General features: G+C 38.7%; 1 protein-coding gene across 1 annotated transcript in view; it reads right to left on the bottom strand.

The window, feature by feature from the left end:
* Positions 1 to 24,452, bottom strand: part of ENPP3 (ectonucleotide pyrophosphatase/phosphodiesterase 3) — a 77,192-nt gene that overhangs the window by 10,027 nt on the left and 42,713 nt on the right. Inside the window, exons 15-22 of the mRNA XM_070733530.1 lie at positions 24,355 to 24,386; positions 23,096 to 23,223; positions 18,149 to 18,215; positions 17,310 to 17,397; positions 15,290 to 15,459; positions 15,145 to 15,193; positions 9,319 to 9,470; positions 1,980 to 2,109 (exon numbers count right to left, since the gene is read on the bottom strand). Of these exons, the coding sequence (XP_070589631.1) occupies positions 1,980 to 2,109; positions 9,319 to 9,470; positions 15,145 to 15,193; positions 15,290 to 15,459; positions 17,310 to 17,397; positions 18,149 to 18,215; positions 23,096 to 23,223; positions 24,355 to 24,386 (816 nt within the window). The remainder of the gene's footprint in view (positions 1 to 1,979; positions 2,110 to 9,318; positions 9,471 to 15,144; positions 15,194 to 15,289; positions 15,460 to 17,309; positions 17,398 to 18,148; positions 18,216 to 23,095; positions 23,224 to 24,354; positions 24,387 to 24,452) is intronic.

Below are 24,452 nucleotides of genomic sequence, written 5' to 3'. Positions count from 1 at the left end.
TAAAAGTCTAATATTCAGATCCACCCGTTTTTTTCTGCAGTGATGTGTTTGGCAGACATTCTTCCTACTAGTTGGTAACAAGTTGAAGAAGGAGAACAGCAAAAACTGGAGGAATCACTAAATTGTTTTCTTAGCAAGTGCTGCACATACATCATTAGGTCAGTATTATTGCATGGTGACTCAAAACAGGCACAACGTGGGCAGGATAGGAATTGGCAGCAGTATAGTTTCCTGTTCGTATAAGGATGGGTGGAGAAAGGAAGCGGGCAGTGTATGGTTTGTTATGAAGTATGAGTACTTGTCCCAAAAAAAGTGAAAACATGTGTGTAAAAGAGTGTGCTTCTGCCCATTTTCTTATATGGAGACGAGTGTTGGGTACAGTATGTCCACAACAGTATAAAAGTAAGTGGAATGCAGTTAATATGAATCACTTAAGCGGTGTATGTAATTCAACGGAAGAGAGAATGAACATGGACAGTACAAAAGAAGCCCAGCGGCTGGTTAGGTCCCACAGAGTTGGCCTTCTGCGGGTCCCGTCGACTAAACAATGTCGGTTGGCGGGACCCAGGGGAAGAGCCTTCTCTGTGGTGGCCCTGACCCCCTGGAACCAGCTCCCCCCAGAGATTAGGACTGCCCCCACCCTCCTTTCCTTTCGTAAACTTCTTAAAACCCACCTTTGCCATCAGGCATGGTGGGAACCTTGCCTATGCAGTTTTATGTATGGTATGCTTGTGTGTATGTTTCTTATACAATGGGGTTTTTAGGCTTTTAATGTAAAGTTGTTATTTTAGACATAATATTAGATTTGTTATTACATATTCTTTTATCTCTGTTGTGGGCCGCCCCGAGTCTGCAGAGAGGTCGGCATACAAATCTAATTAATAATAATAATAATAATAATAATAATAATAATAATAATAATAATAATAATAATATGCACCAAGACAAATTCTTTGTGTGTCCAATCACATTTGGCAATAAAGAATTCTATTCTATTCTATCCTAAAAGATAAGATGTAACCCTCCTAATTTATTTATTTTTATTTATTACATTTGTTTTGCCACCCATTTTGCTGCAAGGGGACTAGGAAGCTTATAAAATCTGTCTGTCTGTCTGTCTATCTGTCTGTCTGTCTATCGATCTATCGATCTATTTATCATTTTATATCTATATATATATATCAATAAATATAAACACAATATATACTGATTTTGTAAACTGCCCAGAGCCTCCATACTACTTCCATACAAGGAGTCCTCAACTTACAGCCATTCATTTAGTGATTGTTTGAAGATACAATATCACCAAAAAATGATTTATGACTGGCCTTCACACTTTCACGACTGTTGCAGCCATCCCATGGTCATATGAGTAAAAGGTGGGCACTCCACAACTGGCATGTGTATTTAGGACATTTGTATGGTCCTGGGGTCATGTGATCACCATTTATTCCTTTCCCAGCTGGCCACCAGGAAGTAAAGTCAGTGTGGGGAGCCAGATTCACCTAATGTCTGCATGATTCACTAACAATTGCAGCTGGGAAAAAGGTTGTAAAATGGAGCAAAACTCACTTAGCAACTGCCCTGGTTAGCAACATAAATGTTGGGCTCAGTTGTGGTCATAAATCAAGGACTACCTATGTACTGGGTAGTCCTTGGGTGCTGCTGTTTATATGACTAGTTTATTTTATAAACCGATCTTCCTCTCTTTAAATGCAAACCTGTGGAATCAAATATTTAGAATTGTACCTCCTTGCAGGTCTATGCCTTTAAAAAAAATGCAATGATTATATTATGTTCTTCTTACAGGCAAAAAATGCCAAAAAAATGTTTTCTTTTTTATTGTCTTCCCCCCTTCCCCCCCCCCCTCAATGCCACGCTTATCCCGCGGTTAGGGCTATGTATATGTTTATACGCTCAGCCACATCCAGATAATTAAAACATTATGCCCTTTCTATATAAAGAACAGTTCTACTAACCGGGAGGATAGAGGAAGTTGGGGGTGATAGTCATGTCTGGTTGGTAGTTGAAGCAATTTTGGCTCTGAGCTGCGGGGATTCGAACATCTAGCCGCAGACAGTCTGAAGCGCTGGGAGGAACAGAAGTTGACTGAAGGGAAGAAGGCAAAAGAATGTATTACACCCACAGCCGTGGGTAACCTTAGGTTTTCAGACTTCCTAGCCTGGTTTCCTTTGATTTTTTTTTTCTTTTCCCATTTTTATAATGAATCATAGTTGTGCTGAAAATAGGAATGGCCTTCCAGCCCTTTGCTCTCGGATGTATCCAGCCAATTTATTTCTTATTCTTCAGCATTCAGCATAGTACACAGGTGGAAGAAGCGGGAGAAAAATCCCCACAGCTTTGTCCTGAATTCATGACGAAACAGAAGCAACAACACTTGTTTCAGATCACTAATACTATATTGCTGATGGTGAATCGTGATCAGTGAAAGGCTACCAACATTTTTACTACCACACTGTGGGCGTGGCTTATGCAGGATTATTATTATTATTTCAACATCTTTCAGTGCAAATTGGGTGCTCTGGGGTGGAACTCCATTTTTGCTACCCCACTGCGTTCCCCCCCATCCGGGCAGCAGCCCACCCCTGATCATGACGTATATGCAGAAGAAACCCAGGTGAATAGACAATCTGTGTTTATAAACGGCAGCTACCCAGAAATAGTTTACTGTATTCCCATCCATAGCAAAGTCTTCATAGCAATTTCTAGTACTTTACTCTATTGGCTAGGACTGTACAATACAGAGGTGGGTTCCTATTGGTTTGGACTGGTTCCCTAGAACTGATAGCGGGAATTTTCCCCTGCTCACCAAATCGGCAGTGATGGCCCGATGGACATACTCTTGAACGAATCCTCCAGCTTGAAATCTGTCCACCAGAGCCAAATTTATGTGAAAATAACCCTCTGTGCATGCACAAAGCATCCTGCACATGCACAGACCATTTTAACCTGGGAGCGACACACACAATTGAGCAGAGCAAGCGTGTGCAAAACACGCACTTTGGGCATGAGCCAAAAATGATAGTGAAGGTAAGTAGAACTCACCCCTGCTACAATGTGCTTGGCTCTTGTATACAGTAGCATATGCAGTTTGTAATGGTGCATTGTATAAACCAAGCCAATCATGGATTATCCCACAAAATATGATTAGGCAAGACATGGCAATGGCATGGTAACATGGGGACATATTCATCATCATTCTTATTGTCTGATATGTTTTAATATTCTTACTGTTCACTATTGCATCTGAACACAGAAATGCCATTTCATCTAATCAGGTTTTTAATGGTTTTTGTCCTGATATCACTTTATCTTTTTAAAAACACTGTAAAACAATTGTGGTATCATCCATGATCCTGAAAATGTTTTGATTAATTGCATTACACCTTGCATTAATTGCATTACACAATGGCCTAGCGCCTTGGACATTGGCATATGACAAATGAATGGTAGGAAGAAAAAGCCCCAAGTGCAATTTTGAGATATTTCTTCCTTCTTGCTTCAATTGACAGCCAAGAAGCTCTCAGGAGTCAGTGAAAGAACACAGAATAAGCCCCAAACAACAGTATTTTACTGTACAAGTGTTCTTGATGCAAAGTCGGTTGGCGGGCCCCAGGGGAAGAGCCTTCTCTGTGGCGGCACCGTCCCTCTGGAACCAACTCCCCCCGGAGATTAGAACTGCCCCTACTCTTCCTGCCTTCCGTAAACTCCTTAAAACCCACCTTTGCCGTCAGGCATGGGGGAACTGAAACATCTTCCCCTGGGCATGTCTAATTTATGTATGGTATGCTTGTGTGTATGTCTGTTAGTATATGGGGTCTTTTTTAAATCTTTAATATTTAAAATTGTCAGATTATTTATGATTTGTTTCCACGTGTTGTGAGCCGCCCCGAGTCTTCGGAGAGGGGCGGCATACAAATCTAAGTAATAAATAATAAATAAATAAATAATAAAGTTCTTAGGATCCAAAAGAACTTTTTTTCAGAATACACAAGCAACAGCTTCAGTGATGTGCAAATGCTGCTATTCTATTCACTCTTTTCTCTGGGCCTTGCTCTCTTCTACCAATTATGGACTATAGACATTGGCAAAGACATTCCTGGCACCCCCTATCTTTTCTAAGATTTGGCTCAACTTACACAGAAGGTTGAACTTAGAGAAAAAGGACAGTTGCTGTCTCTGGTAAAAAGAACCTGCTTCAAAAGGGAACTAGTAATCAATGCACCAAGAGGCATAATTTATTTGTATTTTGTGGGACTTTAAGTACAGTATTTGGAAACGGCTGCTCTGACATCAGGGTCACCTTTCAGCCACTTTTTCTAAAAGTGTCACAGGATGTAAATAATAAGTCATAAAATGGAAACATTCAGCAAACTCCTTGAACCAGAGAGATATATCCTGTTGATCTGGCTGACTTCTTCATTTTTATACACCATCAACTATATTGCCATTTTAAAAGTGTTTCCACAATTTATACAGCCAGTGGCATTTATTTCTACACACAATGTAGTCAACCTGTAGCGGAGAGATTGAATATGGGATTTTCTTTTGTTTTGTCCTTTTTCTGATTCAAAATAGACAATTTGGGATAGTAAATGGCAACAAATGAACTGAAATCAATAAATGAAGATGCACCTAAGATACATTACTGTTTTTGTTTTATTTTGCTAATGGCAAAGAATAATATAAAATTGCTTCAGAGTGGAGAATAGGGGGCAAATTTATTTTTGGAACAGTGCAAGTAAATCAGTGAGAGGAGAAAAATTAAGGATTCTTCCTCCCCAAAACCACTTTTCTTTTCTTCTCTTCTCTTTTCTTTAAGACAATGAGATTCACTCTATGGTAAAACCTTTGTGTAAAGTTCACTTAGTCCTTTAATGCGATGAATGTTAGCATAATTTAGAATTTTTTCTAAACACGGAATTACCAGCATAAATATTATTTTTAACTTTGAGTGGGAAAAGTTTATCTTTCTAAGTCTGTGTATATCTGTTAGAGGGTGGAAAGGAGGAAGAAAATATTTGTGTGTTTCTGTGTGGGAGAAGTTGGTGGTTTGGCACAACAAATTTCCCCCCTCATAGAAATGAATGTTTTTCCCTCAGAGACAAAATGTTTGTGTTTAAATCACGATCTGGAAATCTGGGGAGTGTTCCTGCTGCAAAGCCTCTGGTTTATAATAACCTGCTGAAGACTGACTTTTATATTTTCTGAGATCAGGTCAGATTATATTACTGGTTCTATTTAATCAAATGCCAGATCAGGTCATCAAACATTTTTTATCCCTTATAAATAAGCTGTATTGCATTATTGCTTAAGCAGTTGGCTGAAGATTTTCTAGAACAGGCAAGCTATTTATTTCACAAATTATTTATTTTAAAGTTGAAATGTTCTGCTGGATTTCTCCAAGTGAAGTAAAAAGAGAAAAAAATACCTTCTGAGAAAAGACAAAACATAGGATATAGAGATAATCAGCAATATAAAACCAAAAAAAAAAGAGGTTCCTGTTTTGATACCATCTGAGCTGCATGTTCGAGCTGAGTCTCACCATGCCTTCCCACTAGAAATGAGTTCCTACTGGTTCAGACCAGTTCTATAGAACTGTTAGTAACTTGGCAGCCTGGGTCATTGGAATTGGCAGAGACCCAGGCCTGCCAAGCTCCCGAGCTGATTCTCTCAGCAGCACCATAGACGTTGCCATTTTGTTTAGTACTGCACATGCATGCGTGCATGGCGTGCAATGCACACCTGCCTATGTGGTGCATCACTGAGCAAACCAGCAATAGAAGAATCCGAAACCTACTCCTGCTTCCCACCCTCATGTTTTTTGATCAGTAGTATGAACCAAACAAATTTTGAGGGAATTAACTTATACAACAAAATTGTTGTTTCAGTATTAGCTGTTTAAAGCTTCTTTCTTAGAGTTTGACCACTTTGAAGGCGTGATTGAGCCTAGCATGGATAGAAATGCCAGATTCAACTCAGAAACCTTTGGACCAAGTTCCTCACTTGAAGTTCCCCAATTCCATATTGCTTTATAAAATTCCAGGGGTTGGTTCTTAATGTAAAGGATAACCTCAGAAGTGGGAGATGGCAACTGTGTAGGAGAAATCTCAGTATGGGGTTTGCTTTTCAAGGCATTTTTTTCAATTTATTTCCAAGCCAATCAGAACTTTTGAGATCTATCCGCCCATTGGCTTAATTCTTCACTTAACATTATGTTTATTTAGTGCCTTATTATCTGTACAAATCAATACATTTTGAGAACCAGAAGCCGCTCCAAGTCCTCAGAGAGGGGCGGCATACACATCTAATAAATTATTATTATTATTTTTATTATTATTACTACTACTACTACTACTACTACTATTATTATTCATGAAAACTTATACACATCTTATTGTTTGTTTGTTTGTTTGTTTGTTGGATTGATATGCCGCCCCTCTCGAGGACTCAGGGCAGCTTACAACATATAAAGAAACAATATAGCATCCTAAACCCAATTAATTTAAATTAATAATCTAAAAAATCTAAAACCAATTAAAACTCTAGTTCCCATTCAGAAAACTAGCTCACAATACATTCGTCAGCCAGGGGCAGTGTCTAGTAGTCCCAAGCCTAGCAGCATGAATGAGTCTTTGGACTCTTACAGAATGCAAGGAGGGTGGGGGCAGTATGAATCTCTGGGGGAAGCTGAATCCAGAGGGCCCTAGCCCCCACATAGAAGGCTCTTCCCCTAGGTCCCACCAAACAACATTGTCTAGTTCACAGGACCTGGAGAAGGCCAACTCTGTGGGATCTAACCAGTCGCTGTGACTCATGCGGCAGAAGGCGGTCCCATAAGTATTCTGGTCCAATGCCATGTAGGGTTTTGTAGGTCATAACCACACTTTGAATTGCAGCCAAAAACCAATTGGCAGCCAATGCAGTCCGCAGAGTGTTGGAGAGACATGGGCATGCCTAGCCAGGACCAGGACCGCTCGCACAGCTGCGTTCTGCACAATTTGCAGTTTCGAAACACTCTTCAAAGGTAACCCCATATTCATTTGATTAGACTGGAAAAAAATCTTTAAATCATTTCGCAGTTTAAAATATTAAGAATGTTTGCAACAGATGAAAGTTAGTAGGATGAAAATAACAAAAGCCTGATGGTTCATTTTCTTTACTTATTTATTACATTTCATCGACTCAAGAAAATTCTAGATGTGGCAACTTTTAATTTCAAAGTATTAAAGAAGTCTTTGACCTGGCATTAAAGACACTATATTTAGAATTCACATAAAAGTTGGTACATAATTTTCCATTGAGAGATCTATTTTCTAGGAACTTTGTTTGGATTATATTGAACAAGACTGAGTGACACAACAGCTGCTTTATGCTCTAGGAAAACATTTATTTATTTATTTACTTACTTACTTACTTACTTACTTACTTACTTACTTACTTACTTACTTACTTATTGGATTTGTATGTCACCCCTCTCTGAGGACTCAATCAACTTCCCAATCTTGCCCTCTCAGTTTGGGTGAAATGCCTATACCAGCAGTGGGTTGCTCCTGGTTCAGCCCTGTTCTCTGAACCGTTAGCGGCAGCAGTGGGAGGCTCCACCCACGTGCCCGGGACGCTTCTGCGCATGCATTTAGAACCCACCAGTGGCCTATACTGAAAAATTTCAGTTCTCCACCCGTCATCTCAAAAAAAAATCCAAAAAACTAAAAATAGTCATCTATACAAACTTCATCCATGCTCATCTGTCTTAATGACATTCACAGATGGATTTTCTTAGAAAGTTTGGTACACTGCACAGACAGCATAGAAGTGGTACATATAAAGGACAGAAAAACATAATAACAGAGAAAGCATGCCCCTCTGCCTTGAATGCCAAAATAATAACACAGAGAACAGACGCCTGCTTTTCTTTTCTTTATCAGAACACCTTTGCTTTCAACTGCCAAACCACTGAATGATTTTTTTTAAAGAAAAGAATGGCTAACTACATTGGAATTGCTGCAGCAAAAATAGCAGGCTACACTCCTGAATGTCTGCCCTACACATGCTGTTTTCTTTCAACTCCAAATGCCTTAAGAGAATATGCAAATAAGCAATCTTTAAGCATTGGTTTGCCATTTTGGGACTATTCACAGTATCATTCAGTGAATGAATGCTGCATTTGTATATGTTGTATTTTTCCAGTCAGTAATATACTGCAAGTTATGATTACCTTGGCACTCTTTGCTTTGAAACGGGGCCTTCAAGATGAAACTTTGAAAATGAGTGGAAGACAGAAAAAAATACAGTTTAGATTGGTCAAAGGCTCAGTAAACTCAGATTGCAATGAGAAAGAGAACTATTGAGAAGTTCAAGAGAAAATAAAGTTTGACAGATACGTACAAGCTGTTGGAAACTGGCAGGGAGAAACTGGTTTGTGGCAAAAAGAATCAGACCCCAAAGCTGGGAGATTTCTGTTTGAAAGAAGGATGTTGCGGGGAAAAAACCCTGAAGGTTCGATCCTCTATGGTGGGGAAGATGGCAGGACCCTGTCGCATATTATTTTTAGTTTAATTTAATGCAAATATAGTATATTTAATAGCATGGACAATTAATTGAAATAACACCAATATAATATATTTTCAATATCAGATATGCTCCAAATTCTGCATTTGAAACCGTGTTCGCATAAATAAAGAAATATAAATTAGTGTCACTAGAGTAAAAATGAAATGTAATGGTGAAAAAGACTGTTTACAAAACTTGGATACACTAAGGGCTGTGTATCTATTTCCAGGCAAATTGCTGTGGGAATCTAGATAAACAGAATTTTACTGCAACAATCAGTAAACAGTAAAGGAAGATGCTAGTGTATAAAAACCTAAAATATAACCTCCTCAAATTTGGCTTGTATCATCCCATCACTTTGACGTTCTCCCTTCTGAGCATAAACTATCATTCCTTTGTGGCATCCCACCCTGGGATTGAAAAATCTAAGGTTTGTTGTATGAACTATATGAAGTTAATATATAACTAGATACCGGTAACTGTATGCAATTAAATATATAGTTAGACAAAAAGATTACTCATAAACCTGATATTGAATTTTTTACCAGAAATAAACTTGCCCATGTTCTGCAGCAATATGAAGAATGACCTGAAGTTGATGCAACTTATGTATCTCTGTGTCCATCACTATCCACATCTATACCGCTGCATCCATTGCTACTATTCTCCAAATTCCCTTTTTATTTATTACCCTTTTTTCACCTAGACTTTCTTTACAAAAGATAAACAAATCCAAAAACTTACTGATTTGCTGACAGTATATGAATTCCACAGTGGCATCAAGATGTCATTACTATACGCGCTTATATATTTAGTCTGGTGAAGGAGGCAGTACTTGCTGTCTTGTAGAACTTGGGGTCTTCCATAAGGCAAATTAAGACCTTCAGACTCCTTTTCTGGAATACAAACCATAAGTATGGAGTTTCACATTAACTGAATACAATTCTTTCCAATTGCTCATTCTAGACTTTTTTTTAACCTTTCAGTATATTGAAAAGAACAAATCAGTTGGGAGGAACTGGACAGCTGGCCTATTTAAAACCTCACTTTGGGTTTGCTTTTTTTTTATCCTACACCAGAATGTTACTGACTTCTAACTCAACACATTGAGCCAAATTCCACACCCCATTCAACACTATTAGCATTTAAAGGTAAATTGTTAAACCACTGCCAACAAAACCTAATAAAGCTGTTACTTGATTTAGAAGCAAAGCTCACTGCTCCCATTAGTAGTAGTGAAAGAATTTAAGTGGGGGAACCAAAGGGAGAAAAAACAATTTGAAGAGATGGATATCTTGGATATAGTACTAATACTCTACCCATAAAACTACTTGCATTTATTTATTTATTTATTTATTTATTTATCTATCTATCTATCTATCTATCTATCTATCTATCTATCTATTTATTTGTTTGATTGATTTGTATGCCGCCCCTCTCCGTAGACTCGGGGCGGCTAACAACAATGATAAAAACAACATGTAACAATCCAATACAATACTAAAATAACTTAAAAAACCCTTATTATAAAAACCAAACATACATACAGACATACCATGCGTAAATTGTAAAGGCCCAGGGGGAAAGAATATCTCAGTTCCCCCATGCCTGACGGCAGAGGTGGGTTTTAAGAAGCTTACGAAAGGCGAGGAGGGTGGGGGCAATTCTAATCTCTGGGGGGAGTTGGTTCCAAAGGGCTGGGGCCGCCACAGAGAAGGCTCTTCCCCTGGGTCCCGCCAAACAACATTGTTTAGTTGACGGGACCCGGAGAAGGCCCACTCTGTGGGACCTAACTGGTCGCTGGGATTCGTGTGGCAGAAGGCAGTCCCTGAGATAATCTTTATTTTACTGGTGGATCGTTGGATCTATGCAGAGCGATATGTCCCTTATGAGTATAAAAATGGTAGAAATAATTATCATGATTATGATGTTCTGTCCAAAGGAAGAATGGAGTTATCTTGTTTCATACAGCTTGTTACTCATTTCTGCAGAACACTCTGACCTTCAGCCATGCAGAGTTCACCAAATGTACTGATAACCGCATTCCTCGGGGAGAAACTATCACTCTATGAGTGTGCTTGTGTGTGTGTGTGTGTGCTCTTTCCCTTTGCCTTATATCTTCCTCTTCTTTATCTGAGTGCTTCCTCAAGGGTGGTCCAAGGACACCTGAGGGCCCCCAAGACGCTCTCAGACATCAGAGAAATCACAATTATTTGCAAAAGATATTTACAAAACTTGGAAGCAATGCCATTCTTATAATTATTATTTTCTAATTTTTATTATGTTCTGAGCATGGTGGTGTTGGAGTAGCATTTTGAGAAGCTTGCCCACCAAGATAGCTAAAGCAACTAGTCAGACTGTCTCACACCGGGATATCAGGAACTGTAGTCTTGAAGATAATTGAAGACAAATACTGCAGAGTTCCTTAAGAAAATATTTACATCTTTCGTAGCAAAACTACACTAACTATTTACACTGTAGTTATCTCTCTCTAGATGATACTATACACACAAGTACTCACAAATCTCTATCTACTATTCTCAGTTACAATATTCAGCGGCACGTCTTCAGCCACGATATTCTTAAACCATCACAAGCCATACTAAGCCACACTAAACCACAATATCTTCTAGCCACACAATATCTCTAAGCCACTAGCCACACTTATTGCAAAGGTGCATCATGGTATATACTTTTGTCAACCAATCAGGTTACATTACAATCCATAGATTCACCGTGACTAAGCAGTTTTACATTGTTAAAGTCATTACATTGATTACAATTCTTCCCTCTGCAATTTGGAATATTACGTCTGGTAAATTCCTGATCCTGACAGGTGGCACAGTGGTTAGAGTCCAGTACTGCTGGCTACATCTGCTGACTGTCAGCTGCATGCAATCTGACAGTTTGATTCTCACCAACCCAAGGTTGACTGAGCCTTCCATCTTTCCAAGGTGGGTAAAATAAGAACGCAGAGTGTTGGGGGCAATATGCTGACTCCGTAAATTGCTTGGAGAGGGCTGTAAAGCACTGTGAAGTGGTATGTAAGTCTAAGAGGTGTTGCTATTTCTTAAAGAAAATATGGTTTTTTGTGTGTTAATACCTAATGGGCTTAATAATTTATTTTTAACATAATTCAATAAATAAATGTTCTACAAATTTTTCACACAGCAAATATTTATTTATTTATTTATTTTTATTTATTTATTTATTAGATTTGCATGCCACCCCTCTCCGACGACTCAGGGCGGCTAACAACAATATAAAAAGACAATGTAAACAAATCTAATATTAAAAATAATCTTAAAAACCCCAATTTAAAGAACCACTCATACATACAAGCATACCATGTATAAATTCTATAAGCCTAGGAGGAAGGGAAATTTACATTCCCCCATGCCTGACAACAGAGGTGGGTTTTAAGGAGCTTGCGAAAGGCAAGGAGGGTGGGGGCAATCCTAATATCCGGGGGGAGCTGGTTCCAGAGGGTCGGGGCTGCCACAGAGAAGGCTCTTCTCCTGGGTCCCGCCAAATGACATTGCTTAGTCGACGGGACCCGGAGAAGGCCAACTCTGTGGGACCTAACCGGTCGCTGGGATTCATGCGGCAGAAGGCGGTCTATATCTATAAGTATAACCCATAAAAACAAATAAGGATTCCTCCCTCCTTGGTGAGGGAGATGGGCAGTTTAAAAAATCTGAGAAAAGTCTGAAAAGTTAATTAATTAAGGTGTTCCAAGAACAAAAAGTTCAGAAAACACTTCTCTATCTTATTCTCTTTTTTATAAAACAGAAATAAAAAAGGATCCCTCCCCATAAATGATGATGCCACAATAGGTTTAAATACCAACCCACTTTTTAAAAAAACACTATACAAGAAGTCCTTGATATACAACCATAATTGGTGGTAGTTAAAGGAGTTGCATCTAAAGTTACCATTAAATTAATTAATTTAATTAATTTTACAAATTAGTATGACTTTTTTTTGCCATGGTTGTTAATCAAATCATTGCAGTTGTTAAACAAATTTGGTTCCCACCATTGACTTTGCTTGTCGGAAGCTAGCTCAGAAAGTCACAAATGGCAACCACAGAATCCTGGGACATTGCAATTGTCATAAATACATGCCAGTTGCCAAGCACCTGGATTTTGATCACATGACTAGTGGGATGCAGTGATAGTTGTAAAAGTAAGGAAATGGCTGTAAGTCACCTTTTTTTCAATACTGTTATAACTTCAAGTAGTCACTAATCAAACAATTACAAATCAAGGACTACCTGTAGTTTCCATACGTATAGTAGAATACACATTAATTTGAGTCTTGAATAACCTGGGACTTGTACATATATAGCAATATTTTTCAAGCTTGGCAATTTTGTAGACTTCTGCGTGGCTGAGGAAATCTAAGAATTGAAGTCCTCATAACTTAAAGTTGCCAAGTTTGAGAAACACTGGCCTATTGGATTTTCTATATTCTAGTAACATAATTTTGGCTTCACTAGTATCATACTTTCATGCCCATCTAATTTACTGGTAATATGATTTATGTCCATAGTGGAGTTTGTATAAGATTTGTTTGCTTGTTTGTTTGTTTGTTTGTTTTTGTTCGTTTATTTATTTATTTATTTATTTATTTATTTATTTATTTATTTATTTATTTATTTATTTATTTATTTATTTATTAGATTTGTATGCCGCCCCTTTCCACAGGCTCGGAGCGGCTCACAACAAAAACAGTACAAATCCAATACCTAAAAACACTTTAAAACCCTTAATATAAAAACAATCATGCATCTCATACAGACCAAAAGCGGAAGCGGCCCAGGAGAATCAATTTCCCCATGCCCGGCAACAGAGGTGGGTTTTAAGGAGTTTGCGAAAGGCAAGGAGGGTGGGGGCAATCCTAATCTCCGGGGGTGGGGGGAGTTGATTCCAGAGGGTCAGGGACGCCACAGAGAAGGCTCTTCCCCTGGGTCCTGCCAGATGACATTGTTTCGTCAACAGGACCCGGAGAAGGCCAACTCTGTGGGACCTAACCGGTCGCTGGGATTCGTGCGGCAGAAGGCAGTCCCAGAGATATTCTGGTCCAATGCCATGAAGGGCTTTATAGGTACATAAGATACATATCTGATCCTCAACATTCCAGTCTCCTATAATTCTGATAGGAACCAGTGTCATGGTGGATGCTGGATTGTTCATCTTCAAAGCTTAAAATCTGTATGTATGTGTCCAGGTTAAATTTATATAGCCTTACTAGCAGATACCCATGCTTTGCTACCAAACTATGTGATGGGGCTTGATATATTTACACTTAAAGCTTGAAAATTAATGAGTAGTTAAAAAGGGGACTGTATTATTTCATTCGAGATGATAGGCTAAGTTTCTGTTACGGATGAAGACATTACTTGCATAGCATAGACTTTAAATTTGTCCCTCAGACGAATTGCTGAGGACTTTCGTAAATTGCTTAAGACCCACCTGTATCGCCAGGCATGGGGGAATTGAGATATCTCCCGAGGCTTATATAGTTTATGTATGGTATGCTTATGTTGTATGGGTTTAAATGACGGGTTTTTAGATGGTTTTTAGATATTAGATTTGTTACATTGTCACATTGTTATTATTATTGTTGTGAGTTGCCCTGAGTCTGTGGAGAGGGGCGGCATACAAATCTAATAAATTATTATTATCATTATCATTACCTCCTTGTAAATAACATTCCTGATTTTGCTGTCTGGCTAGAAGATGACCAGGCATGCCATGGGAGAAACAGGGAGCTTCCCTTATTTGTGTTTTCGTAATGGCATCTGTAAATCTTTTCTTGTGTTTTTTTGTCTCTTTTCCTTTAACTGATGTTACAGTAGAAGAAACAGATTGGTCTGAATTGAGGAGGAAAATAAGCAGGGGGGAATCTATCTCTACCTACAAGCATCCTTAGGTATTCATCTGGCTAGTGTGGCTTAACTCAACTGTTCTGTACTAAAGCTGCTTGCTGCTGTGAAAGCAAAAGTGAAACTGAAACGCTTCTGCTTGTGTTTTGCATTTGGATCAGATGGGGAAGGAGGAGTAGAACTTCTTAGCATCAGAGCTTGTTAATAATAATATAAGAAATACTCATGCTCTGATGGTCATTTTGAAAAACCCTTTGTTAGTGAGCACATAGAAGCCAAGAGGAACACACGTGGCAAATTTCAAGTTTGAAGGCTTTACATTTCTGGAGATTTCATGATTAATGTATGAGTAGTTTTTACTTCTATATATATATATATATATATATATATATATACGTTTATATACATATACTGTATAGCTTTATTTGTTAAATTGAATGATTACATTTGTATAGCTTTATTTGTTAAATTGAAGTTAACAAATTAATTAATTAATTAATTAACAATTAATTGATAATTAAATTTAGGTTTTATATATTTGTTAAATTGATGTAACAAATGTATATATTTGTTAAATAAATATGTTTGAATAAAATCTCTTCTAAAAAAATTAGATCACATGAAGGGTGCCAGAACCCTTGAAACCTTTCACTAATTGGGTAGGTTTGTACCAGACTTACTTGCTTGATTACTGAGGTTTAACCTTCTATTCACTTCTTCTAAATTTATCTGCAAATACACAAATACAGCAAAAGTCAAAAGCAAGGTCAAGCATAGATACACAGTTTGGATAACATACTGAACAAAAACCACCCATGAACTTACTGAGCTACAATTACATCCTGAAAGATCTGGATTAGGAACAGTACCAAAATGGCACAACAGAGGAGGAGATTGTTCTTTCGCTGGGGAAGGACTGTAGAAAGGATTTTTAAGGAGGTGATTCAAGCTTCCATGTGTCCCATTGTTTGGAACAGGTTTAAGTTTCAGGAGATCTGAGAAAGAAAGAAAAATGCAATTTTTCCAGTGTGCATCCAGGTCTTCAAGGTTCTGATGTTTGGATTGGGAAAAAAGTATTACAGAAGTGTGTGATCTGGAATTTCTAACGGAGAAGTGTCACATGAGTGTTTGACTGTGGTACTCACAACAATTCTGAAATGATATAGGCTATGTTTGAAGACTGTTACAATCCCCACAAACTGAACAAAGCAAGTTGAAAGGTCTCTTCTTAATAATTTACAAGATGCTATAACTCAATGTGACTTCGTGTATTATATTTTTGTGGTAAAACTACTTTTCAAAAAGAGGAGACATGCCTATAGTTGTAGTAACAGAGAGACCACTCTCTTTAAAAAAATCCTATAAAAATGTAGCTAAGAATAATATTCCCAAGATGGCTTAAGCGGCCTGTTGATACTCTTAGCAGAATGGTACATGCCCCAAATTACATATTCCATCTATGGATGAAAAAGTAAGGAAATACTTTAAATAATCCAGTGCTTCTCAATTATTTTCTGTTAGCCCCCACCCCAGGAAGAAGTAAAAATTTCACCCCCACCCCAAGGCTCTGCCAGAATGATTGTTTGCGATATTCGGCATGTTTTTGCTGAAAAAACTCAAGCGATTTATCAGCGTGATTGGGGTGCAATGTGTTTAAGAGACCCCTTAATTTATTTGGCTTCATGCGGTCTGCTGCCAACATTTTTAGACACAGTAAACATACCAGTCTTTCTTGGTCTCCCATCATAGTCACAGTGAAGCCAAGCACTACATACGCTTCATCCTATTTCCTCATCTTAGCTTTCAGGAGGCTTACATTTGCTTCATTATCTCTGTCCCTTTCCTCCTGTGTTTTCATCCCTGTTAAATATTTTTCCATGGTGTCTCTTAAGAGTTTATCTACACTGCATGTCTCCTGCTCTGTGCTGTTGCTATTGTTCAGTGCAAAAAAACCCTATTCCCCAGGGCAAAAAAAAAAAGCATGTTGCCCAGGGTTACGTGCCCCCTAGTAGTGCTCCAAACAACCCCCAGGGGGGCGCCCCACTATTTGAGAAGCATTGAAGTAACCTTTTAATATCGCATTCTGTAGTTTCCTATCCCCCAAGGTCAAGAGTTAAATTCATGGGCTCCGGTTGATCACAGGGAGTGAATTGCCTCTGGACTACTGCTGCTTTTTTTCAATTTTAAAAGTTTGTTTTGATTTAATGCCTTGGACATATTATGACTCAGAAGTGGGCTCCAGCTGGAACGCTAAATTGGGCTCGCTGCCGCGGCTCGTGAGTGCTTGTAGGGCCAGTGTGATTTTGCTTCTGCACCTGCAGAGATAGCAAAATTGCACATGGAGCCGCAGGTGTGCCCATGTTTTGGCATGCGTAGAAGCAAAAAAACTTAGATATATTTATATACAGTATTATATATTATTATTATTATATATTATTTATATATTTAGGGTATGGCTAGCTGATGAGGCCAGAACAAGGCCGAAATAGCGCTATCCTAGTCTCCTTTAATTTTAAATGTTCAGCAAAAACATGCGATACATACAGAACATAGTTTGTTGGTTATGAATGAATTAACTGCCTTGAAATGGCCCTGGGTTGGGCCTAGAGGCAAAAAGGAGCTGTGACCTTCCTTCACTATACCAGGGTGAACCAACAGAAATATATGTGTGTGTGTGTGTGTGTGTGTGTGTTATAGTGTGTGTATAAATATAAACACAAGCAAATGTTATTATTTATGATAGTATGTTTTCTATAATCTATCTTTCTTTTTTCAGTTAATTAATTCTATTTGAATTTTAAAAAAACATCCAATATAAATTAGATAAGGTCTACTTGAAACTCACCACACATTAAGTTATAAACTTCAATGTTTTCAAAAGATGTCACTTCATTTTCCCCCTTAAAGCCTGGTCCATGTGCTAAGAAGAGAGCCTGAACAATAACAGAAAATAGATTCACTTTTTGTTTTTCATAAAGTCAATGTTATTTAAAAAAAAAAAAAAATCAAGATATAAATACTGTTAATGTCAGATAGTTGGCTTGTGAGCTTTCAACTAGTTAAAAATTCAATTAGTTTTTACTCCTTTACTACAGAGGACACTCAACACCATTTGCTTGTCCATCTATTAAGGACACATTGGTCTGTACTGTAAATTTTGCTATAGTTATATAATGTCTTTGCATTAAGCCTTTGCTTGGGACACGTGAAATGCTTCAGCTATTTTTCTACTGAATGTTTCAACAATGGGATTACATTCATAGAAATACTGTCTTAAACCCAAGAAAATTACTCTCTTCAATCTGAGGCATGGGTATGTGGCAAAAGCGAGCAAGTTCAGAGAACCCACTGCTGTTATCTACTTCCATTACCCTCTAGATATTTTCTTATCTTACCCTCAGTTTAGATATTTACATATACATGTTGGCTGCTATGGCTGTAAATTACCAAATTCAAGATGATGAGCAGTAAGCGTGGGGAAAAATATAGGGACCTTCATGGAGAACTGTAATCATATCTGATTCAGTTGATCATTGTGTAATTCACACACTTTAATTTCTCCTTAATCATTTACTCCTCCAATCACCCTGAATAACTGTTTCTGAGAACTGGGCAATCCTTTTGAACAGAACCAATGTGACATAGAGATAAAAACAAAAGAGAAACAATCAACAGATCTCTTACCTCCATACTTTTAAATTCATTGTCGTAGCCATGGGTACCACCATTGCAATAGCGGTATTTATTATTCCTAAATACACATATGCATAGAATGAATATATAGCAGTCAATTACAAAGACTAAGTTTTCCAATTTAGAGCTGTGTCAAAAGAAGGCAGGTTTTTTTCCCAATCAATGCAATGAAAATGTTTTCTTCAGCAATGGTTGGCTGTTGTCATTGCTTCAAAGAAGTTATTACTCTTTATGAACTATCTCTTCAGTTATAATATCCCATGAATGGGATTTATCGGATCCCAGTAAATAAAATTGTTTCTTAGAGCACTGTGGTATCATACATTTACCGCATGGTTCAGATTCTTTCAAGCACACACACAAAAAATAATGATATTAATACATCAGCTGATGGAGAAACAAATGGGATAATTTTTCTAGAATAGTTGACTTCATATAATGACTCTTTACACTTACAGTCCAATGCTGGCATTCAACATTTTTTTTACTACCAGTTCTGTGGGCATGTCTTGGTGGGTGTGGCTTGGTGGGCGTGACAGGGGAAGGATACTGTAAGCATAGTTCCCTCTAAGCTGAGCAGTGAGCAATCGCTCACTTAAAAATCATCATCAACTCAGAGTTTTCCAAACCTGCCCAGAAGCCGAGAGGGAAAGAGTGAGAGGGAAGGAGAGAGAGAGGAAGAGAGAGAAACAGATAGAAAAAAGAGAGGAAGGAAAAGAGAAAGAAAAAGAATGGGAGTAAGGAAGAGAGAAAGAAAATCAAAATCTAGTTTGAAACTAGCTCAACTATTTAAGTGGCATTTTGATATTGATAGAGTTGCCCTATTATGAGCTCACTGTTATAGACCCACAGTACAGTATTTTATTTTGAAATTCTCTGAGGCAAAACAGGGTGGGTTTTTTATTTATTTGTTTGTTTGTTTGTTTGTTTATTATTTATTATTTCTGTGCCGCCCAGTCCCGAAGTGACTGCCGCTCAGACACTATACTTTTCTGCCCCCCCCAAAAAAAATTAGAGGGAACACTGACTGTAAGTCTCCATTCCCTCCCACTTCCAGCAGAAGGTTACTGCAAAATCCCAATTTCCTCCTGATGAACCAGGACTTGGGAGGCAGAGAATAGATGGGGGTGGGGCAGGGGTGGGCAGCAGGCAGGATGGGGTGGAACACAGTTCCACCAGTGGATATTTATTTTTTTATTTATTGGATTTGTATGCCGCCCCTCTCCAAGGACTCGGGGCAGCTCACAACATAAACGAAGCTGTGTGCCCAGCTCCAACTGATTATCCCCCCCATCCTCCCCCTCTTCCTCAGAAAGTGGCAGGGAGACCAGCACCAGCAGAAGTTGCAGGGGGCCCATTTCCTCCCCCATCTTTTCTCAACAGCTGATTGGCACCTGTTCACCTAGCTACCCAGCCTGAGGCAGGGAGTGACCCAGGAAGGAGAGCATAGGAAACGTGAAGCAAATTGTCACCCCAGAGAGCGACACTGGTGAGGTTGTAAGTCGAGAACTTAACAGTTCACTTGAACGATGATGATCGTTCAAGCCACTCCCACCTGGTCACAGGGCCGTCAAGCCACTCCTACCCAGTCACATGACCATCAAGCCACACCCACAAAATAAGCCACACCCACAGTGTGGCAGTAAAAATTTTGGCTGCCCATTGCTGGGGTGGGGACAGTTAGAGGTGGTATTTACCAGTTTTCCGAACTACTCAAAATGTTTGCTACCGGTTCTCCAGAACTGGTCAGAACCTGCTGAATTCCACCTCTAACTTATTCTACTACCCAGCTACACATATGTGAGTATGTAACAAATATACATGCCATTCCTTGATAAAGAATTAGCCCTATACCAGTATGCATCTAAGAAACATGTTTAAAAGATAAAGGATAGAGATGAGTCAAAAGCTCTTAACTCTCATCTGTAATCTCTGGTTAAAATGTCTTAGATGTGAGTCTTTTCTTCTGTGGTACTGAGAAGACTTGTCCCCATATGTTGACTAACTGCATTTCCCTGAAAATATAGCTTACTCGTTGAGTAATTTCTATTTGAACACCCTTAACATCTTTCTTGGATTACAATTTGGAAAACTTCCAGATAATACTTTAATGTTCTGCCCTACCTAATTCCAGACACCGTTGATCATTTATTAACTCCTAATTTTAAGGCTGAGGTTGGAAATTTTATTATTGAAAGGCTTTTAAAAGGGCTGGTCTTTTCTGTGGTTCCAAAAGGAAGCCTGAGCCATCTGCCCTGACAATTCAATGACAAGATGTGATATGTACCATCACTGCCCAAATATGTTAAGGAAGCCTCTGCACAAAAAGAGTCAGTCTTAATCACTTTCTTTCCCAGTTCAATTACAATTAGGATGGCTTTAGAGAGGGATTCCAAAGGTGCTTTTTTTTTTCCTTTTCCAAGAGACAGCTGTACTTTCTCGTTTTTCTTGGGTGTCGCTACACTTCTCATCCAAGAACCTTTTTCAGTTTTAGAAGAAGGGAAAAAAAGCATCTTTGGAACAACCATGTCCTGGATGACTGAGAATCTCCATCGATATTTAGAGAGGGATGTTTCCCTACCATGAATAGTAGGAGAGAAGCAAGACCATTTCCATCAGGTGATTTGGCGATTGATTGTATGCCTCAATGTCATCATTGATTATCAGATGATAACCAGAACTGCAGAAAGAACAATTACTGCCAACCTGTCTTCTATTGAGTCAAAAAGAGGGCCATGAAAATATTTACAGACCCCTTGCATCCTGGACATAAATTGTTTTAACTCCTACCCTTAAAATGATACTATAGAGTACAGTGGTACCTCGAGATACGAGTTTAATTCGTTCCGTACCTGCGCTCTTAAGTCGAGCAGCTCTTATCTCGAACAACTTTTCCCCATAGGAATTAATGTAAATAATTTTAATTGGTTCCAGCCCTCAAAAAACTCACAAAGTTAGTCTAAATTATGCAAAAAGACATTGCAAGAATAAATGTAACTTTACTTATTAATAAGATGATAAGCTGAGAGCGTTCCTTCCCTTCCTCTTTTTACCCAAAACAATCAACATGGCAAACTTTTATTTTTATTCATTAAACTGTAGTTATTTATTCAACTTCACTGCCACCCAATCCTGTAGAGGGAGGAAAGAAGGGAGGAAGGAAAAGGAAAGCAAGAAATGGAGGGAGGAAAGGAAGGAAGGAAAGAAAGAAAGGAAGGAAGAAAGAAAGGAAGAAAGAAAGGGTGAAGGGACAGGAACAGAGGAAGGAAGCAAGGAAACTTATGAAAGGGGAGAGTAACTTCACTGCCACCCAATCCTGTAGAGGGAGGAAAGAAGGGAGGAAGGAAAAGGAAAGCAAGAAATAGAGCAAGAAAGAAAGAAAGCAAGAGAGAAAGAAAGAAAATGAAAGAGAAATAAAAATAGAGAGGGAGAATGAAAGAAATGGAAGGAGGGAAGGAAGGAAGGAAGGAGAGAAAGCAAGAGAAAGAAAGAAAGCAAGAGAAAGAAAGAAAGAAAGAGAAAGAAAGAAAGAAAGAAGAATGAAAGAGAAAGAAAAAAGAATGAAAGAGCAAGAGAGCAAGAGAGAAAAAGAAAGAGAGAAAGAAAGAAAGAAAGAAAGGCAACTTCAAAGAAAGGCTCACTGAGCATCTCTCACTCTCTCTCTCTCTTTATCCCTCTCTCTTTCTCTCCCCCCTCTCCCCCCCTTTCCCTCTCTCTTTCGCTCTCTCCCTCTCTCTTTCTCTCCCCCCTCTCCCCCCTTTCCCTCTCCCCCCCCAGGCCGGCAGCAATGTTTTAAAACAGCCGCGCCGTTTGCGAGCTAACTCCTGAGGTGCGGAAGTTCACCTTTGGCGTTTGGGCCACTCGGAATGTGAAATTCAAAACAGCGTTCGGATCCCCCCACCCCCAGCAGAAGCCAAGGACCCCCAGAGTGGGGCGGCAGGGGAGGCGACCGCCTCTCCACTCACCAAGTGCCGGGATACGAGCCGAGAAGAGCCGGGCTGGCTTACTGTCCTTCCTTCCCGCGCTGATGCAGAGCCACTCGAACAAAGCGTCACGCCCCCCTGACGCTTTTGGCGGCAAAAGAGCCCAGCGTCGCTTCGGAAGCCGCCGAAAGCATCAGAGGGGCGCGACGCTTTGTTTGAGTGGCTCTGCATCAGCGCGGGAAGGAAGGAAAGTAAGCCAGCCCGGCTCTTCTCGGCTCGTATCGCGGAGAGGGGCGGCATACAAATCCAAGTAATAAATAAAATAAAATAAAAAAATGTCTCTCCTCTCCCAGCTCTTATCTCGAGTAGCTCTTAAGTCGAGCAGCTCTTATGTCGGGGTTCCACTGTACTGCACTTCAAAACATCTACACACAAGAACATTTTTTTCACTCTGCTAAACAAATAATTCCCTCACCACTGTCAAACTATTCCTTCTCACAAGAGGAACCAGCTTTACAATCATTTTCTAACTCTGTGAACATTTTATCATTTTGGCCTAAGAGAACTCTGTCAGAAATCTTTCATAATTCAGATCTACATTCCAGACCAGGTGAACCTGTCCTAGTACAGGTTGTGATTTCTTTTTTTTAAAAAAAAGGTTCATCTGGCTTTAGAATATTGCTGAGACAAAATCCTTCTGTTATCCTAAGAGAGAAGAAGTACAATCACCTGCAGAAAGTGTTTTTTCTCTTCAATTGTCCTGACCTTGTCTATCCTTATCTGTCATGCCTGACTTTCCATGTAAGTTTCATGCAGTAAGCGAGGATGACATATTAATCCTTAGAGCATTTGGAATCAAGTAGATAATAAAAATAAAACTTTTACATCCATAGATAAATGTAACATCTTGATGCCTTCCTACAGCACATCTAAAACTGGCCCCATTTTATCAAATTTAATAAGGCATTTTAATAAAAAGCCAAGCGATATCTACATATTGGTCTTTATACGGTACCTCACGGCCAGCCACTTTTGATCAACCATCAGATTAACTTTGTCAATACGAATGTTGTTAGCAAAGTGTAGTCTCTTTGGGAGGTCTTTGGACAAGTAAGCTTTAAAGTGCTGTTTTGGCTTTCGGCACTGAAAAGGTAAAAGTGAAATGATACGTTTTGTAACACCACGGAATTAAAAAATAAAATATGGGGGGAAAACATGTTTTCAATGCAACTATCGCTATGTTGTCCATCTAACTTTCTTCGCCAAAGGGCCATTTGTAAATTTTTCAAAAGAATCTCTATAAACAAGAATCCAATTGATAAAGGAATGCTGGACTATTTTTGGTATGTGTTACAGTGAATCTAAAAAGTGGATGAAATGCTCCACAAGCCCAGTTAATTACTTTGATGTATAGGGTTCTCTCTCTGTGTTGTATGTGTGTGTATTGTCTGTCAATCTACCAGTAGTTCTTGAGTAAAGAACCCTAAAGGAATCTGCTCATTAAGGTCATAATTAGTGGCAGTTGTAACATGCTTCATAAAATGTGACTGATCCAAATTCACATTAACAGATCTTAACAGGTTGTTTTTGTGTCTAATATAGACTAAATTTAGGAATTTTAGCTCACACAGGTGGCAATTATGTAAAACAATAGTATGGATATTAAGGAAAATAGTGTAATTTATTTTATCTTCCATATGATATTTGCCTTTTAAAGTGAGAGTAAGATACATTTACATCCAAATGTTTAGCATCACTGATCAAAATATGCTTCAGGGAAACCTCAAGTGAACAGAATCTGATTTATCAAGTACGTATATGACATGGATTTAAACATGGCAAGTTTTCTGAAAATTTAAGAGCATACTACATGCATTTTTTTTCAGGTTCAAGACAGGAAACCAAAGAGCATGATGGATTCAGAAGTTAGAGAAACCTTTCAGACAGTATGCTGTAACATCACCTTTGGTGAAAATGCTATATAATTCTATAAGATAAACAGTGACTAACTGGCTAAATTCAATTACTTCAATATTTAAATTGTCCCGAGAGGTATGACAACGGGACACAGCCAGATCTGTTATGAAGCAATGCAAGATTCAGAATCTTTCATCTAACCTTGATTCATTCATAACCTTCATCCAGTTCTATGCACCGCCTCTCTCAAAGAAAACAATAACAATGTGCTAAGAAATTAGATTTCAGTAGTGATGGCTTCACAAAATCCTTGGACTATTATTTTCTTAGGAAGGAAAAGAACAAGAACATACTCACTGTAAGATTTTTAACAATTGCTTCAGAATCAACTGTTTGGAAGAAAAGAAATGTTATACAGTATGTATAATGTATTACTTTCAAGCATGAAACTATCA

The sequence above is a fragment of the Erythrolamprus reginae genome, chromosome 1 (assembly GCF_031021105.1).
Source record: "Erythrolamprus reginae isolate rEryReg1 chromosome 1, rEryReg1.hap1, whole genome shotgun sequence".
Lineage (NCBI taxonomy): Eukaryota > Metazoa > Chordata > Lepidosauria > Squamata > Dipsadidae > Erythrolamprus > Erythrolamprus reginae.
Note: the sequence above shows the minus strand (reverse complement) of the source record. Positions and strands in the feature narration are given on the sequence as shown.